The sequence below is a fragment of the Pan troglodytes genome, chromosome 21, assembly GCF_028858775.2.
Source record: "Pan troglodytes isolate AG18354 chromosome 21, NHGRI_mPanTro3-v2.0_pri, whole genome shotgun sequence".
Taxonomy (NCBI): Eukaryota; Metazoa; Chordata; class Mammalia; order Primates; family Hominidae; genus Pan; species Pan troglodytes.
In genome coordinates this window covers 78,045,601-78,065,220 of record NC_072419.2, presented here as the reverse complement: position 1 = coordinate 78,065,220, position 19,620 = coordinate 78,045,601, and the positions used below count along the sequence as shown (strand labels likewise).

General features: G+C 38.1%; 1 protein-coding gene across 1 annotated transcript in view; it reads right to left on the bottom strand.

The window, feature by feature from the left end:
• The window catches only part of LOC129138159 (MAM and LDL-receptor class A domain-containing protein 1-like), a 52,132-nt gene extending 34,963 nt beyond the window's left edge, over positions 1–17,169 (bottom strand). The window contains exon 1 of the mRNA XM_054674404.2: positions 16,640–17,169. Coding sequence (XP_054530379.1) covers positions 16,640–16,654 — 15 coding nt within the window. The 5' untranslated portion in view covers positions 16,655–17,169. The remainder of the gene's footprint in view (positions 1–16,639) is intronic.
• Between the last annotated feature and the right edge of the window lie 2,451 nt (positions 17,170–19,620).

The window sequence follows — 19,620 nt, the reverse complement described above, 5'->3', positions numbered from 1 at the left end:
TTTTATATAATTCAGCTACCTTCCACTGACTGCATTTAAGTTAGCATCTTTGTAATGAAATTTAAAGAGAGAATATAGGGTCCTTGATGCTATTTAGGAGATAAGCTAGAATGAATTGTCACATTTACAACTCATCTCAAGAAATTTTTAAAATATATTGTGATATTCAATAGCATGGCACTTACTTTACACATCACTTAATCTAATGTTTCCCCAATTTGTCTTTCTTACCATCAGAATCACTAACAGCTTTTGCTAAAAATACAGATTCCTAGGATTCTCCTCTGGAGCTTTTGATATTGGTGTTTGTAGGGAATCTACATTTTTGTATAAGACTTTAGGTTTTTCTGATAATTAGGAAAATTTAAGAGCTACTAATCTAATCTAAGTTCTGTGTTAAAAAGGACAAGTGGATTCCCAGGGATATCAAGTCCTCTGCCTGATAACTGAGATGTTTTATACTTTTTCACACACATGCAAATAAAAGTCCTAGGAATATAAATTACTTGACCTGATAACTGAGATAAGAATGAATTATCAATTCCTCTTAAATCAAATTTCTATTCAACCATGCAATGTGGGGAGAATACAATATGCATACATTTATTTATTTTATTGCTCAAAAGAAAATTTTTGCTATGTTTTCCCTAGTCTATTGAGGATTCAGTTTGTACCTTGTAGTCTCCTATAAAACCAGCTAAAGCCTACACAAAAAAATCATGTGTAATTTAGATGAGCTCTCTCTTTATTTCTACTTCCTAAGAATCTATTCTGCTTTCTCCAGTTCCTCACATTACCTAGATTATAGTTAAAAATAATGCTGCATCTCATTGTGAACTCTCAGTGTATAAGCTCATGTGGAATCTAGAACTTCTTCCATGACAACATTTCAACACTGAAACAAAATTAATTCTAGTGCAGTCTGAAAGCCACTCAATACACAATTTATTTGTACCTGCTTTTCATCCCTTGGATTCTAAGAGGTATGCTCCAGCAATGATGCAAGCTCACTGACAGAGTTCATGAGTTACTGTAATGTAATTTAACACCATCTAAGATACTATTGTGACTTCTCCTCTCTTGATGGTCTTAGTTCACTGACCACCTATGGGAGGTGCAGAGAAGCAACCACCTGACAAGGACATCCGTATTTCCTCTTAATTTATACCCAAGGCTGGGATGTTTCATATGATAAAAAGACCAAATACAGAATTAGTCTATATTTGGTCTGGCAATTGATCTCTGCAATAATCAAACTTCAAGGACAATCAAACCTGAAATCTAAGCTACATATTAAATAGCTTGGTTTTTAGGTTGCACGTTGCACGTTGCTGTGTATGCTGGCTTCATAGAAAATGCAAGTAGCAATGGCCATTTTTTAATAGTCATTAGCCTTGAAGCTCTCCTAGTTTTGAATCACATAGAAATAGAAATCAAATCTCACTAGATTTTTTTTTTTGAAACAGGGTCTGGCTTCGTTGCCCAGGCTGAAGAGCAGGGCATGATCTTGGCTCACACCTCTGCCTCTCGGACTCAAGCCATCCTCCCACCTCAGCCTTGGAGTAGCTGGGACCACAGGCATGTGCCACCATATCCAGCTAATATTTTTATTTTTGTACAAATGGGGTTTGTCATCTTTCCCAGGCAGGCCTCAAACTCCAAGACTCAAGCAATCCACCTGCCTTGAATTCCCAAAGTACTGGGTTTACAGGTGACAGCCACTACGCCCAGCAACTAAACTTCTAAAAATCAATTTTACATAAAATTATCTAAGCGTGCAAGGAAAGATAAGAAGCCTAAGGAACCAGTGAGTTGAAGAATAAATGCAGTTTAAATCATACATGTAAACAACATGATGTGATGTGGTAGGAATCCTCTAACATGCTTTAAAGCATGAGTAAAAGGTCTTTTCTTAGAAAACTGAATCTTAGTTTAGGATATCTTTAGATAAGAGTATGAAAAGTCATATCATATTGATAAGTAAAGTGCTTCCTTTGGCTAATTTTAAGGATAGGACATTTACTTTCATATAATTCATAGGAATCTTAGACTTAAAAATAAAATTTCCCTTCTCAAATCCTTACTTTCATACTTTTTTTTGCATTTCTTTCACTTTTATGTTAATGGCCTATGTCTCAACATATTCTATTAAGCCTTCTGGAAACACATACTTTGTTTCCAGCCTCTTCAGAGAACCATCACTCCACTTCCTAGGCTTCTGAAGAAGCAGACCCAAGCTTATGGTTATTACATATTTCTAAATCTAGGTGACCAAGAAAAATTGATACTTTTCCCATCATACCTTTAAGTTAATAATCAGGTGTATGCTGAGAGGTAAAGACCCAAGAGTGTTGGTTGTCTAATTGTGCAGCTGTATAAACAAATCTTAATGCTTGAAAATATTCAAAGGTTATTCTCACATTGATTGTTGGTAACTATGTGTAACAACATGAAAAGAAAAAAAATCAAAGAATTACGTCTGAGGATAATACACAATCTCTAAGGGTAAGAAGAGCAACAAAAATTCTGCTTCAATTACTACTGAAATAATATATTTATCCTGTAAAATCTATGGTGGCTGGTTGTAAAAATTAGGCATTAGCAAACTGATAAAGACTTTTTAATGAAAACATTATGAAACATAGTTTTTAAAAAGTTAAATACACCCACACCAGTTTTTCACATTCTTTGGGCTGCTTTAATGCTGCCATTAAATAATTTATTTAGTTGTGACATAGATCCTATGTTCCATGGAGTCTACCATTCATAAAGATGCAATGTAAGGTAACAAAAATATAAATTGTGTGGGTGGGGGGGAGAAGTCAAGAGTATTTTTATGTGACAGAAGTTAAGTTGTTATCAGTGTAAAATAGTCTGTTACAAATACAGGACTCTGTATGTTAGTTTCACTAACCAGAAAGAAATAAATTACAGCAGATACACACACACACACACAAAAAGGGAAAAGAAACAAAGCTTAGCACCACAGAAAACCACCAAACTAGACAGATAAAGAATAAGAAAGGAAGAAGTGAACAAGTAATCTAAAAAACAACTAATGAAATGGTAGAAGGAAGTCCTAATTTATCAATAATAAACTTGAATAGAAGTGGATTAAACTCTAATTAAAAGATATAAAGTGGATAAATGGATTCAGATAGCAAAACCCACCTATATGCTGCCTACATGATACTTACCTCACTATTAAAGACAAATAGACTGAAAGTGAAGAGATGGAAAAATATATTTTATGCAAACAAATGAAAATCAAGCAGGAGTAGCCACAGTCATGTCATATTTTAAAAAGCTTTAAATAAAAAAACTATATAAAAAAGAATGTCACTGTATAATGAAATGATAAAAGGCCCAATTCAATAAGAGGACATAACATATATATTACTTAGGTGTAACTATATATGTACCCAACACCAGAACAACCAGATATATAAAGCAAATATTAGATTTAAAGGTAGAGATAGGCTGCAATACAATATTAGTAGGAAACTTCAACACTCCACTTTAAAAATGGACAGATTATATGAAGAGAAAATCAACCAAAAAATGACAGACTCAAACTATACCATAGACCAAATGGACCTAGCAGGTAAAGAAGATCTCACCTGATATGGTTTGGCTGTATATCCCCACCCAAATCTCATCTTGATTATAGCTCCCATAATTCATACATGTTGTGGGAGGGAATCAGTGGGAGATAATTGAATCATGGGGGCAGTTTCCCCCATAGTGTTCTTGTGGTAGTGAATACGTCTAACACGATCTGATGGTTTTATAAGGGGGAACCCTTTCACTTGGTTCTCAATTCTATTTTGTTTGCTACCATGTAAGATGTGCCTTTCGCCTTCCATCATGATTGGGAGACCTCCCCAGCCACGTGGAACTATGAGTCCACTCAACCTCTTTTTCTCTGTAAATTACCCAGTCTCGGGTATGTCTTTATCAGCAGTATGAAAACAGACAAATACATCATCCAACAGCTGCAGAATACAAATTATTCTCAACTGTACACCAAACATTCTCTAGGACCAATCATACATTATGACACATAATAAGTCTTAACAAACTTAAGAAGACAGATATCATATGAAGTATCTTTTCTGATTACAGTGATATAAAGCCAGAAATCAACAACAGGAAAGCCCTTGGAAATTTTATAAAAACATGGAAATTAAATAGCATGCACCCAAGAAATCAATAGGTCTCATTAAGACATTAATAGGAAAATTTCAAAAGTCACTGAGACAAGTAAGAATGAAAATCCAACATACCCAAACCTATGGAACGTAGCAAAAGCAGTTCTAAGAGGGAAATTTATAGCAATAAAAGCCTACACCAAAAAAGAAGAAAGATTTTCAAATCACAAAGGAAAAATTATACACTTCAAGTAACTAGAACATCAAAAACAAACTAAACCCAAAATTGGTAGAAGGAAGGAAATAATAAAGCTCACGGCAGATATAAATGAAACAGACACTAAAAAATATTTCAAAAGATAAATAAGACAAAGTGTAAAGGTAAAACTGACAAACCTTTAGCTAAACTAAGACAAAAAGAGAGAAAATTCAAATAAATAAAAGATGAAAAAGGAGACATTACAACTGATACACCACAGAAATATAAGGGATTGTAAGACATTACTCATAACTATATGCCAACAAATTTGATAATGTGGAATAAAATGAATAAATTTCTGCACACATACAACTACCAAGATTAAATTGTGAGGAAATATAACATCTGAACACATCAATAATGATATAAAACATCTTCCATCAAAACAACAACAACAACAACCAACACCCAGGACCTGATGTCTTCACTGCTGAATTCTACCAAACAGTTAAAGAATAACTACCAATTCTCCACAAACTTTTCCACAAAAGTAACGAGGAAGGAATACTTCCATACTCATCTTATGAGGCTCGCAATATCCTGATTCTAAAACCAGACAAAGACACGCACAAAATGAAAATATCAGGCCAATATTCCTGAAGAACATAGATACAAAAATTCTCAACAAGATACAAGTGAACTGACTTCGACAGCACACTAAAAAGAGTATTCACTATAATCAAGTGGGATTCATCCCAGGGATGAAAGGATGGCTTAACATGCACAAATCAGTAAATATGATACACCACCACAATAGAAAGAAAAACAAAAACCATGTGATCATTTCAACAGATTCAAAAAGAACACTTGACAAAAGTCAACATTCCTTTATGATAAAAACTGTCAAGAAAGTAGGTATAGGAGTGTACCTCAACGCAGTAAAGGCCATATGTGACAAACCCACAGCTAACATCTTATTTATGGTGAATAGTTAAATGCTTTTCCTCTATGATATGGAGGAAGACAAGGATGTCAACTTCTACCACTTCTATTTAGCATAGTACTGGAGGTCAGAGCCAGAGCAATTCGACAAAAGAAATAAATAAGAGGGATCCAAACTGGAAAGAAGGAACTCAGATTGTTTCTGTTTGTAGAAAATGTGATCTCACATACATATGTATACATCTATATATATGATCATATAGATATATATGATCTCTCTCTCTTTAGGGTTCTTTCTATATATACTTATATAGTGTGAGAACCCTAAAGACTTGACCAAAAACTACTAGAAATAATAAATAAATTCAGTAAAGTTGTAGTATACAAAATCAACACCGAAAATTCAGTGGTGTTTCTATACACTAATAGTGAACTATCTGAAAAAGTCATCAAGAAAGGAATTCCATTTACAATAGCTACCAAGAAATCTGCAGATAAATGTAATCAAGGTCGTGAAAGATCTCTACAATGAAAACTATAACACAGTGATGGAAAAATTTATGATACACAAAAAATGGACATTATATACTCATGGAATGGAAGAACTGATACTATTGAAATGACCATACTAACAAAATGTCCTACAGATTCAATGCAATCCCTATCAAAATACCAATGAAATTCTTCAGAGAAATAGAAAAAAATACCCTAAAATTTGTATGAAACCAGAAAAGACCCCAAATAACCAAAGCAATCCTGTGCAAAAATAACAAAGCTGGAGGCACCACACTACCTGACTTCAAAATATACTACAAAGCCATAGTAAGCAAAACAGCATGGCACTGCCATAAAGCAAACACATAGACCAATGGAAGAGAATATACAGCTCAGAAATAAATTCTCATACCTAAAGTCAACTGATTTTCAAAAAAGGAGTCAAGAGCACACACAGGGGTAAAGACAGTCTCTTCATTAAATGGTACTGAGAAGATTGGATATCTAATCTGGGATAATGAAATTAGACCCCTATGTTTTACCTTATACAAAAATCAACTCAAATGCGATTAAAGACCTAAAGGTAAGATTGAAAACTATGAAAAACTACTAGAAGATAACATGTGGGAAATTCTCTATAACTTTGGGTTGTACAACGATTTTTTAAATGAGACGTCAAAAGCACAGGCAACAAAAGCAAAAATAGATAAATGGGGTTTCATCAAACTAAAATGCTTTTGCACAGCAAAGGAAACTTAACAGAGTGAAAAAACAACTTACAGAATGGGATACAATATTTGCAAACTATACATCTGCTAAGGAGTTAATGCCCAGATTATATAAGAAACTTAAACAACTCAACAGCAAAAACATAAATAACTTATTTAAAAATGGGCAAAACTGGGAGGCTGAGACAGGTGGATTGCCTGAGGTCAGGAGTTTGAGACCAGCCTGACCAATATGGTGAAATCATTTCTCTACTAAAAATATAAAAATTTAGCCAAACATGATGGCGTGTGCCTGTAACCCCAGCTACTCAGCAGGCTGAGGCAGGGGAATTGCTTGAACCAGGGAGATGGACGTTGCCGTGAGCCCCGATTGCACCACTGCACTCCAGCTTGGGCAACAGAGCAAGACTCCTTCTCAAAAAAAAAAAAAAAAAAGGACAAAATAAACTAAAAGACATGCCACAAGAGAAAATATAGAAATGGTCAAGACGAATATATAATAAAATCATGTTCAACATCACTAACCATCAGGGAAATGCAAATCAAAACCACAATGACATACCAGTTCACCCATTAGAATGGCTATTACCAAAAAGGTAAAAGATAACAAGAGTTGGCAAGGAAGTGGAGAAAAGGGAACACTTACACACTGTTGATGGGATTGTAAACTAGTACAACCATTAAGCAAAACTTTATAGAAGTTCGCTAAAAAATAAAAAAAAAAACAAAAAAAAAACAATCATTCGATCACATAACCCAGCAATCCCACTACTGGGTATATATCCATAGGAAATGAAATCATTGTGTTTGAAAAATATCTGCACTCTTATGTTTACTGTAGCACTATTTCTAATAATCAGATATGGAATCAACCTATGTGTCTAAAAACAAACAAGTGAATTATATATATATATAAAATATATATATATTATAGGGTTAGGGTTAGGGTTAGTGGTGATGGGTGAGGAACAGAACATCATTTACATATATAAAGAACAGCATGCTGTTTTCTTCCTTGAAGAGGAGCTGACCCTCCTCCCTGCTTGGCCATCATGCTCAGCCATGGGCCTGAGCTTGGTTGATGGTAGGGAACAAAAAGAATATGGGCCATCTGATCACATGGCTCTGGTTTTGAGCCCCAGCTGTGCTACTTAGTAGCTGTGTGATCTTGGGAAGCCACTTCACTTCTCTGAGCTTCATTTTTCTCCCATGCAAGATGGAGATAACAATTATCTTGTAACTCAACTCTATCTTTATCACTTAGTGAATCTTACCTAAATCCACATCTTCAATTTTTTTAATTTTTAATTAAGGTAAGATTTACATGCAGTAAAATGTATACGTTTTAGAGTGTAGTTCTGTGAGTTTTGACAAATGCATACAGTTGTGTAACCACATCACAATTGAGATACAGAGCAGCTCCATCACTCCCCAAAATTCACAACCCTCCCCACACCTCCTTGCAGTCAGCTACCCCCATCTCTGCCCCAGGCAACCTCAGATCTGATTTCATCACTAAGGATTAGTTTTGCCTAGAGTGTCGTATAAATTGCATCATACATATGTACTTTTTTACATCTGACTTCTTTCACTCATCATGTTGTTACATGGACCTGTAGTTTGTTTCTGTTGAAGAACAATATTCCATTGTATAGATGGACCACCATTTGTCATCTATTCACAATCCATGCACATTGGGTTGTTTCCGTTTGAGGGTTATAATGGCTACAGCCGCAATGAACATTATTTTGCAAATTTTTCAGTAGACAAAAGATTTTATTTCTTTTGGGCAAATAGGAATGCAATGGCTGAGTTGTATCGTATGTATATATTGAAATTCTGTAGAAACTACCTGTTTTCCAAAGGAGTTGTACAATTTTCCATGTCCCCCATAATATATGAGGGTTTTGGTTGTTCTGCATCCTGGGAATATTTAGCATTGTCAGTCTTTTAAAATTTTAGTCATTCTAGTGTGAAATGGTATCTCATTGTGGTTTTAACTTGCATTTTTCTAATGGCTAATGATGTTGAGTACTTACGTGTTTATTGGTCATTTGGAAAATCTATTTTGTGAAGTGCCTGTTCAAGCCTTTTGTGTGTCTGCAATTTTTACTAGCGAGTTTATTTCTTCTTATTTAAACCTCACTCTGGGCTCCGGACAAATATATCAATGGAATTCTTCATACTGCTGCTTGTATGTTTCGAAAGGACCTCAGCTGAACATAAAGGTAAACTTACAATTTTCTCTCTCACTCTTCCCCCCTCCACTTTCAGACCTTGGCCTCCACCACTGACACATTCTCTCATCATCCACACAGTGGCACAGACCAGAAACCTAGGCAGCTTTCCTGATACCTCTTCTCATCTGTTTCCCTACTCCCACCCAATCCATCGTGTTTCCTCCTGCCTATTTCTTGAACCCAATCAATTCCCCCAAATTCCTCCATCTCCACCATTGCCTAAGCCACCATGGTCTCTCACTTGCATTACTGCAATAGCCTCCTTTCTGTCTTTCTTCTTTCTTTCTTTCTTTTTTTTATTTTGGAAAGGAAGTCTCTGTCACCTAGGCTGGAGTGCAGTGGCGCAGTCTAGGCTCACTGCAACCTCAGCCTCCCAGGTTCAAGCAATTCTCCTGCCTCAGCCTCCCAAGCAGCTGGGATTATAGGTGCTCACCACCACAACCCGCTAATTTTTGTATTTTTAGTAGAGACGGGGTTTCACCGTGTTGGCCAGGCTGATCTCGAACTCCTGGCCTCAAGTAATCTGCCCACCTCAGCCTCCCAAAGTGCTGGGATTACAGGCGCGAGCCACCACACCCAGCCAATAGCTTCCTTTCTAACAAGTCTTGTTCCCTTCAGGCTGTACTCCATGTACCAATCAGTGTCAGGCCTTTCGAAAACACAGATGTGATTGTAAGACTCTCTTATCCAAATCCTTAATGGCAGCCCATAACTCTTAACATAATTATTTGTTCCTTAATGTGATCTGTAAGACAAGCCATGCCCCAGCCAGACAGTTGTCTTCGAGCCGTGGTTCTAGGCTCCTTGTGTCTCAGGGCCTTTGCACAGACTGACCTGTGTTTGCAACACTCCTTCTCTCATCTTCACCTCACTAACTCCTGCTCCTTCTTCACATCGCAGTTCAAATTTCACTTCCTCCAAGAAGTCTGCCCTGTTCAGAGACAAGAATAGGAATGCTCTACACTTCTTTCATAGACTTATCTTATAATGATGTATTTCTGGGACTATTCAAAGTATGTTTCTCTCACTAGACTAATAAGCTCTGTGGGGAACGAATCTGTTTCGTTTGTGGTGCGTCCGGGTACCTAACACCAGGAGCAGCTATGTAACATGAGGCCCAGGGCAAAATGAAAATGCAGTGCTTCTGTTCAAAGAGCAGGAAAAAGTGTCATTGAAGGTGCTCAAACATACAGTGTTTTCCTTTCTTCTGTGTTCTCTCTCACTTGACTTGTCATGGTATTTTTATTTGCTATTTAATGTCATGCTAAGTTAAAAAACAAATTTAAGGCTGGGTGCAATGGCTCACGCATGTAGTCCCAGCACTTTGAGAGGCTGAGGTGGGCGGATCATGAGGTCAGGAGTTCGAGACAAGCCTGGACAACATAGTGAAACCCCATCTCTACTAAAAATACAAAAAATTAGCTGGGCATGGTGGCGGATGCCTGTAATCCCAGCTACTCGGGAGACTGAGGCAGGAGAATGGCTTGAATGTGGGAGGCAGAGGTTGCAGTGAGACAAGATTATGCCACTGCACTCCAGCCTGGGTGACAGAGCGAGACTCCATCTAAAAAAAATAAGATAAAATAAAAAATAAATTTAAATTATCGTGACTTTTTAACATTTGTTTTTATATTGTAGGATGCAAGGTATAAATGAAAATATTAGCATTGACCTCATATGTAGAATCAACACAATTACACAGTTCACATTCCATAGCTCATCCATGTGTATGTATTTCATTCTTGCTAAAACAGTAGATACGCTGCACAAAACTAGCTCAGCTCTTTCTATCTCACTTCCTGACACCCACACACGCCAGCAACACTCCCTACCTTGGGATCATGGACACTAAGGAAGGACTGAAAGGACAGGAGCTATAGGCTGCTCTCTCTTCCCCTTTCCTTGTTCCATACAAGTACTAACGAGGCCAGGCCATGCTTAGCTTCTGAGACGAGATTGGGCACCCTCAGGGCACTGTGGCCATAGTGTCCTGCCATTTCCTTTCATGTCATCTCAACACGGGGGTCGGTTAGCACAGGGAAGTAACTCCAATAAGAGGATACAACAGAGCTCCTCAGTCATTTGTGTCTCTTCAAATGTCATTGCCTTCTTTCTGTGTACAAGCACATTCTGGTTTCAGTGGAAAGTGAGGCCTCTCCAGTTGGTTAGTGCCCCGCTCACTCAGTCACTGACTAACAACCCTGCCTCTACTCACAGCATGCTGAGTTTCCTGCACATCCCACAGCATGGCTCCCCAGAGGCATGGAGAAGATTATGTGAATGGGGCGGCAGGGAACGGCGGCCACACACATCACATGTGGCTCCTCTGCTCCTGTGCATGCCCCCTTGTCCTACAGGACTTCGCTGACAAAACAGAAGTGTAAAGATATCGTTATTAATGTGACAGCAGAGTGTTAAACCGAATGTGGGGCACTTTCAAGTGCAGGACACTATGCAACTGACTTCGCAGGACTCAGAAAGTGGCCCTGCCTAGCACATGGCCACATAGCAGATGCTAATCAATGTGTTAAGTAAAGGAATGAAGGGTTGTCACCTGATAGAAGATAAACAGTTCTTCTGGTTTTGATACAAACTAAAGGCCTCTCTCCTCCATCACCTTGGAGATCCCACATAAATATCAGAGGGGCACCACTGCCTGTGATTGCCTATCTTTCTGGAGAGGAGAGAGACAGTTGCTCTAATATGTCAGAGCAAGAGTGAGAGGGAGGGTATGAGGGGAAGCTGACAAGGCTTATCTGTGAATTAATCACCGCACTTTGCATGTACTGCAGGTCACACCTTGTATCCTATGCTCTTAAGAGATGGTCCAAGTGTGAACTAAGCTCATAGCTCACTGCCTTCATCCACCTCCATCGCCGCTCCAGAAGAGAGTTTGAGTTGCTACTTCATTAGCAGAAGGCCTCTGGACCCATCCTGGAGGGGTCCAGGAGCAGAGAGAGCAGCTCAGTCAAGGTTAGAGCCACAGGTTGCTGGACCTTCTCAAATTCCTCATGTACTGCCTTGATTTTCATCACATGCAGAAAGATCTCTGAGAATCACAAAGCCCAAGAGCCAGGAGACCTGGGTTCAAAATCTGGCTTTGTGTGAGCCTGGGCAAGTGATATCTTCTCTCTGGGCCTCATTATCTGCTCCATTAAATAAGAAAAGGAACTAGTTAAGTGGCCTAAAAGCAATGTTTCCCAGGAGCTCTGATGTCTCAGGAATTGCACTGGTCGGGACAGGGGAGATTCTCCCCAGCTTCAGTCAGCAGTAATAATAATAACAGGAGGCTGGGTGCAGTGGCTCACGCCTGTAATCTCAGCACTTTGGGAAGCCAAGGGGGTTGGATCACAAGGTCAGGAGATCGAGACAATCCTGGCCAATATGGTGAAACCCTCTCTCTACTAAAAATACAAAAATTAGCTGGGCATGGTGGTGTGTGCCTGTAGTCCCAGCTACTTGGGAGGCTGAGGCAGGAGAATCACCTGAACCTGGGAGGTGGAGGTTGCATGAGCCAAGATCGCACCACTGCACTCCAGCCTGGCAACAGAGTGAGGCTCCGTCTCAAATAATAATAATAATAGGAAACATTTACAGAGTACCCACTGCCCCAGGTGCCATCATAAATGCTTCACATACATTCACTCATGCAGTAGTCACAATATTCCTATGACATGGGTTTCAACTTCTATGCCCATCATCAGATGAGAAACTGAAGTGCTGAATATCTAAGTGACTACTCAAGGTCACACAGCTAGTAAATGACAAGGCAAGGATTCGAGCCTTTGTAGTCTGGCTCTAGGGTGTGTCTGCTTAACTATACTGTTCCCATTGTTTTACCTCCCTCCCTCCCACCAACCCATCCATTCACCCACCCATTCATCCAAACATCCACCCATACATCCATCCATCTGCCCACCCACCTATGCATCCATCTCGAGTTTCATGTAAGAGTTTATTTAATAAAGGAATTCTGAAGAATTATAAAAAATAAAAACTTGAAAACTACTCAAGATTGCTATTTAAACTGCAAAAGTCCTCAGGGGTGGGGTTCTATGACTCACATTGCACTTAGAATAAAGAGAAATTCTTTTTATACAATATAAATTCCTGCAGAATGCAGACACTTTCTACTTCTCCAGCCTCTTTTCAACTCCTCTCCTACTAGCTTCTGTATTTAAGCCACATTAGACCTTTCTTCAGTTTTTTTATATAGACTTTGTTGCATCACACCTCAGAGATTCTGTGCATGTTCTTCCTCCTGCCTAGAAAGGATCGTCCCTCCACTTTCGCCAACTAATCCCTGTTCAACTTTTCATCTCAGCAGGAGGCCCATTCTCTTTGGCAATCCTCTGGCCTCCAGCCCATTTATTATATACTCACATGTCAACATGTACTTCGTACAGCATGTAACACAATTGCACTTTTATATTTTAACAAATTATATTTCCCATATTGAACTGTAAGTCTCCTGAAAGGAGGAATTTTGTTCTTGCTCATCATCAACTTTTTCAACATCCAGTGCACCATTTAGAACTTAGATGTAGTCAATACAGGTTTGTGGAATGAAAGAGGAAAAGAAAGAATTAATATTCCTTTAAATTAGGCTGGCAAAGATCGTATATAGAAAATTGGCTAAGTTGTGGTCCATTCATATTTGCTCCCAACTAAGGAGCACAGCTATGAAAAGGCAGGCTTCAAATTAATAACCAAGAGATTTTTTAAAAAAGAAAACTGGCCAGGTACTGTGGCTTATGTCTGTAATATCAGCATGTTGGGAGGCCAAGGCAGGATTACTTGAGCCCAGAAATTCCAGACCAGCCTGAGAATTTGGCAAAACTCTGTCTCTACAAAAAATACAAAAATTAGCCAAGTTTGGTGGCATGTGCCTGTAGTACCAGCTACTTGGGAGGCTGAGGTGGAAGAATAGCTTGAGTCTGGGAGGTCAAGGCTGCAATGAGCTGTGATCGCACCACTGCACTCAAGCCTGGGTGGTACAGTAAGACCCTGTCTCAAAAAAAAAAAAAAAAAAAAAAAGAAAAATCACTAAGCAAAATAAGACATGTGAAGGATCATGTCAAAGGTAAGAAAAATTAGGGGAACATTAAAAGCTTTCTTCCCAAGCCACTAAATCAACTTGACTAACAAAATTACCACTTGATTTAGCATTAGAAAATTACATTACATATCAAACATAAACCCATTAATCAAATACTAAAGAAATTTCTGAGTTAAATGGTATAATGTTAGCTTATGCCAGAGCTGACCTTGAAAGATTGTTCAAATATGGCTCAGTGTGATTGAAAGTTCTGTGTGAATACGTTTTTGGAAAGATCCAACAGCAACACCTTAGTGTATGTTTTTGAAATAAAATGTATCTGAGTAGCAGCAAAGTTATCCATTTCTTCTAGGTCCTCCAATTTGTTGGCATAAAATTGTTCATAATAATCCCTTATGACCATTTTTATTTCTGAGGTATCTATTGCAATGTCTCCACTTTCATTTCTGATTTTATTTATTTGAGTCTGCTTTTTTTAGTGAATCTAGCTAGGAGTTTGTAGATTTTATTTTTTCAAAGAACCAACTTTTGATTTTATTTATATTTTCTATAGTTTTACTATACTACATTTTATTTGCTTCTGTTCTGATCTTCATTATTTCCTTCCTTTTGCTCACTTTGGGTTTAGTTTGTTCTTTCTTTAGCTCCTTGGGGCATAGTGTTAGTCTACTTATTTAGATCTTTTTCCTTTTTTAATCTAGGCATTTATTGCTATAAACTTCTCTCTTAGAACTGACTTTGCTGCATACTGTAGGTTTTGATACATTGTGTTTCCATTGTCATTAATCTCAAAATATTTTTTAATTTCCCTCTTGATTTCTTCTTTGACCCATTAGTTCATCAAAAGCATGTTGTTTAATTTCCACATATTTGTAAATTTTCCAAGATTCCTCCTGTTATTGATTTTTAGCTTCACACTACTGTGGTTGGAAACAATACTAGACATGATTTCAATCTTTTTGAATTTGTTAAGGTTTATTTTGTGGCCTAACATATGGTCTATCCTGGAGAATGTTCTATGTATGCTAGAGAAGAATGTATATTCTGCTGTTGTTGGATGTATGTAGGTCTGATAGGTCCATTTGGTCTGAAGTATAGTTCAAATTTATTGTTGTCTTGTTAATTTTTTGTCTGGTTGATCTCTCCATTGTTGCAAGTGGAGTACTGAAGTCCCCTATTAGTGTTATATTGCTGTATATTTCTTCCTTCATGTCCACTAATATTTGCTTTACATATTTAAGTGCTTCAATTTTGGATGCATGTATGTTTACAATTGTTATGTCCTCTTGATAAGATGACCTCTTTATCATTAAATCATGACCTTCTTTGTCTCTTGGAACAGCTTTTTACTGGAAGTCTGTTTTATCTGATATAAGTATAGGCATCCCTGCTCTCTTTTGGTAACTGTCTGTTTTCATGGAATATCTCCTTCTATCCCTTTACTTTCAATATATGCCTATTCTTAAAGTTTAAAAATGGGTCTCTTGTAGGCAGCATCTAGTTGGATCTTGTTGTTGATCCACTCAGCCATTCTATATCTTTTGATTGGACAGTTTAGCCCATGTACCAGCAAGGTTATTATTGATAGTAAAAGACTTACTCCTGCCATTTTGCTAATTGTTTTCTGGTTACTTTGTAGATAATTTGTTCTCTTCTTCCTCTATTGTTGTCTACCTTTGTGGTTTGGTGGTTTAGTTTTCTGCTTTGTGGTTACAATATTGTTTTTTAAATATTCAACATGAATACACTTTCTTGTTTGGATAACGTGTAAAACGTCTACAAGGAGGGATAGATAATAAGTTTTCCCTTCAGAATGCACTGCTTTGCCTGGGATGAGGAATAATTTATAATGGTAACTGTTGCTGGTTAAAATTTGGCTCCTACCCACATTCATGCAAACTCAGCGTTCTAGATTAAAAGAGATTTAAGAGACTTGCCAAGCAAATGCATGGCATCCTTAGATGTATCCTGATTTGAATAAAACAGCTATAAATAATAATATTTTGGGGATTATTGAAAAATTTGACTATAGATTAGTTTTCAGGTGATATTGGAGAATTAATGTTATTATTGTTAGGTATGTTAGCACGGTCATGCAGCAATGTGTCTTTCTTTTTAAGAGATGCATACAAAAATATTTGGGTGTGAAATGTTCTTGTGCTATAATTTGCTTTAAAATTCTTCAGAAAAAAAGATAAGCAAAATAGAAAAACAAGATAATGGGTACATGTTATCTATTTCTTATTCTCCCTATTTTTTTGTGTGTTTAATTTTTAAAAGAAATTTACTCCATACATATATCCCACCCCCTCCACTAAGGACCCCCAAACTATAAATTGCTGTGAATATAAGAAAAAGTGAAACAATTCTATGATTGTGAGAGAAAGTCAACACTGTAGGAAAAAGAGAGCCCAGGATTTGGGCTAAAAATCATAAATCTGACCCTGATCAACCCTGTGGCCTTCAGCAGTAACTCAGCCTCTCAGGCCTTTGATTTGTTCATGTGTAAAATGAGGGTCATTGTCATTTAGACAACGACCTTCAGGGTATGTTTTAATGTTAAAATTCAGAGTCCTTCCATATCAGATAAGCATCAACTATTCAATAGTTTATGCTGAAGAGTACAGGGGACCAAGAGACCACCCAAATGGGTTCATGAGCCCTTCATGCCACTTCTTTGTTGGGTCACTTTGGGCACCTCACTAAGTTTTTCTGAGCTAGGTCCTCTGCACCTTGCTTGTCTATCATCAAAGGGTCACTGTGAGACTATAATAATATAAGAGGAAAGAAATCGTGATTATTAAGGCATATGCTGAACCACATACCTCCATTGGCAACATTAAACTTCACTCCAAACTCTCCCCCTGGTCCTCCAGGGCAGTGGCTGGCTGTTAGAATGATTCCACCAGCTGCCTTGATCTTCCTGATAATGCAGGAGACCGCAGGTGTAGACAAGATGCCATTCTGTCCAATAATCAGTCGTCCAATCTAAACCATCCAAAAAAAAAAAAAAAATCAATCCAGTTGCTTGGGATTAAAGGCATTTCAACAGGAAAGTGCCCCAGGCTCTGTTAACATACAGCCAATCACTTGATAAAAGAAACAGAGTAGGCTTTAGATTAGGGGAGGCAGGGTAGGGGGAGCACTGACATTGTCTCTCCTATCTAATGTCTCTAAGACCATTTGGTGCACCTGCATCTAGTAGTCAATTATTAACCTGTAAATAGGATATGCCTCACTGATCTTCAGTCGTTTGAAACATCTGCTTCTGATAATCGAGGGGTTAGCTTGAATCACACAAGAAGTTCTTAGTTTGCTACTGACTCAGAAACTATGCATATAAACATGCTAGAGATTACAAGAAAAAAGAAATGGAGTGCTTCTCTGCTTCTTCTGCTTCCTGTAACTTAGAACAAGCTCAGAGAGCAAGGGGACTGATTTACTACAACCTCATCATCTGTAGGCATATTTTAACTGTAATCTTCAGGAATGACTTTTCTCCTGAAAGTAGGAATTCTCTTTCTGCTGTTAAGTGACAGCATGTGCTGGAGACATTGGAGAAATTACCCAGTCATGCTAAGCAGAGATCTGGAGGTCATCCATGGATGCAGCCAGATTCTTTCTAGAGCTACAAAACTGACTTTCTAAAAAGTCAGCAACACAGGGCTGAAGAACATTTATTGCTACACCTTGTTTTAAAATTGGATTCAATATCATCCAATCTAGTAGTTCTCAATATTTCTACAAAATAGAATCACTTATGAAGCTTTTCAAAATCCTAGTACTCAAACTGCATTCTAGACTGATGATATTGCAATCTCTGGGGTTGAGAGCCCAGCATTAGTAGTTTTAAAGCTCCACAGATGATCCCAATGTTCAGCCAAGCTCGGTAATAAAGCCCCCTTGTTACTCAAAGGGCTGGCAGCATGGGCATCACCTGCAAGCTTGATAGAAATGCAGAACCTCAGCTGGGCATGGTGGCTCCACCTAAAATCCCAGCACTTTGGGAGGCTGAGGTGGGCAGATCACTTGAGCTCCAGAGTTCGAGACCAGCCTGGCCAATGTGGTGAAACCCTATTTCTACTAAAAATACAAAAATTAGCTGAGCATGGTGGTGCACCCCTGTAGTCCCAGCTACTCCGGAGGCTGAGGTGGGAGAATTGCTTGAACCTGGGAGGCAGAGGGTGCAGTGAGCTAAGATGGCATCACAGCACTCCAGCCTTGGCTACAGAGTGAGACTCTGTCTGAAGGAAGGAAGGAAGGAAGGAAGGAAGGAAGGAAAGGAAGGAAGGAAGGAAGGAAAGAAAGAAAGGAAGGAAGGAAGGAAAGAAAGAAAGGGAAAGAAAGAAAGAGAAAGAAAAAGAAAGAGAAAGAAAGAAAGAGAAAGAAAAAAGAAAGAGAAAGAAAGAAATAGAAAGAAAAAGAAAGAAAGAGAAAGAAAGAAATGCAGAACCTCAAGGCCCACCCAAGGCCTACCGAATAAGAACCTGTATTTTAATAAGATCCTCTCCTCTCTTCCCAGATAATTCATTTGATAAGTACTGATATAACCAACAAGCCAAAACAAACCTTAACATACAGTTCAACAACAAAGTTGCCCTGGCACCATCATTGCTAGAGGTCAGTCACTGACCAAATATAACAATCAGCGAGATCAGGGGAAAAAAATTACAGAAGATATCAAAACACACACACACACACACACACACACACACACACACACACACACACACAGAGAGAGAGAGAGAGAGAGAGAGAGAGAGAGCTCAAAAGCAAAGTGGCCTTGGGATGATTTAGTATGGAAATCCACAAGATCCCCAGGCTACATATTTTCAAGTAGAGGAGACAGATTATAAACAAATAAGCAATAATAATAATAGTTACTAGTGAGGTACATATTAGGAAGGAATTAGACTGCTGTTATAAAGGACGTCAATTTTAATAATAATATAATAATAATAGCTAAGGGAGCTTAGATTTTATTCTAAGTACAACCAGAATCCATTGAAAGGTTTTAAACAGTGGAAGTGATCTGATTGCATTTTTAAACATCATGGGCTGAGCAGCCCAAATGGTCCTATTAAAAAGTAAGTCACATCAAGTCACTAAAACATTCCAATAGCTTTCCTTGTCCCCCACCAACCCAAAACAAAGCCAAAGTCTTCATTGTAGTCTACAAGGCCCTACATAATCTGACCTCCATCATGTACCATTCTCCATCGCCCTCCCGCCCTCCTTCTTCTGTTCCAGCCACAACGGAACAGAACAGCTATTCCTCAAACATACCAAACATGATCCTGCCTCAGGGCCCTTGCATTTTCTTTTTCCTCTGCTTACAATACTTGCCCAGATATTAACATACCTGCCTTCTACTGTCTTCTGGGTTTCTGTTTCAGTGTAAGCTAATCAGAGATAGCATCCTTGACAGCCCTATATAATACTATAGCCAGAAGTCCCTAACTTTTCTATTGTTTCCTATTTCCTTCACCCTGCTATAATTTTCTGGATAACATATGTTGCCTTTAACATTTTCCATATTATTTATTTTCCCACTGTATGTAAAGCCCAAGGACCTTTCACTGCTATATCCCAAGTACCTAAAATAAATCTGGCATGTGGTAAGTGTACAATAAATATTTGTTGAATTAATGAATGGAGAATAATGAATGCATGATGAATGGCTTCTCTGGGAGAAATACCTTGAAGGGGGGCAAGAGCAGAAAGAGGAATATCAGATGGGAGACTCTTCAAGTCGAGTGTTGATAGAGTCTTGGACTAGGCTAGAGCCAACAGAAATGAAAATTAG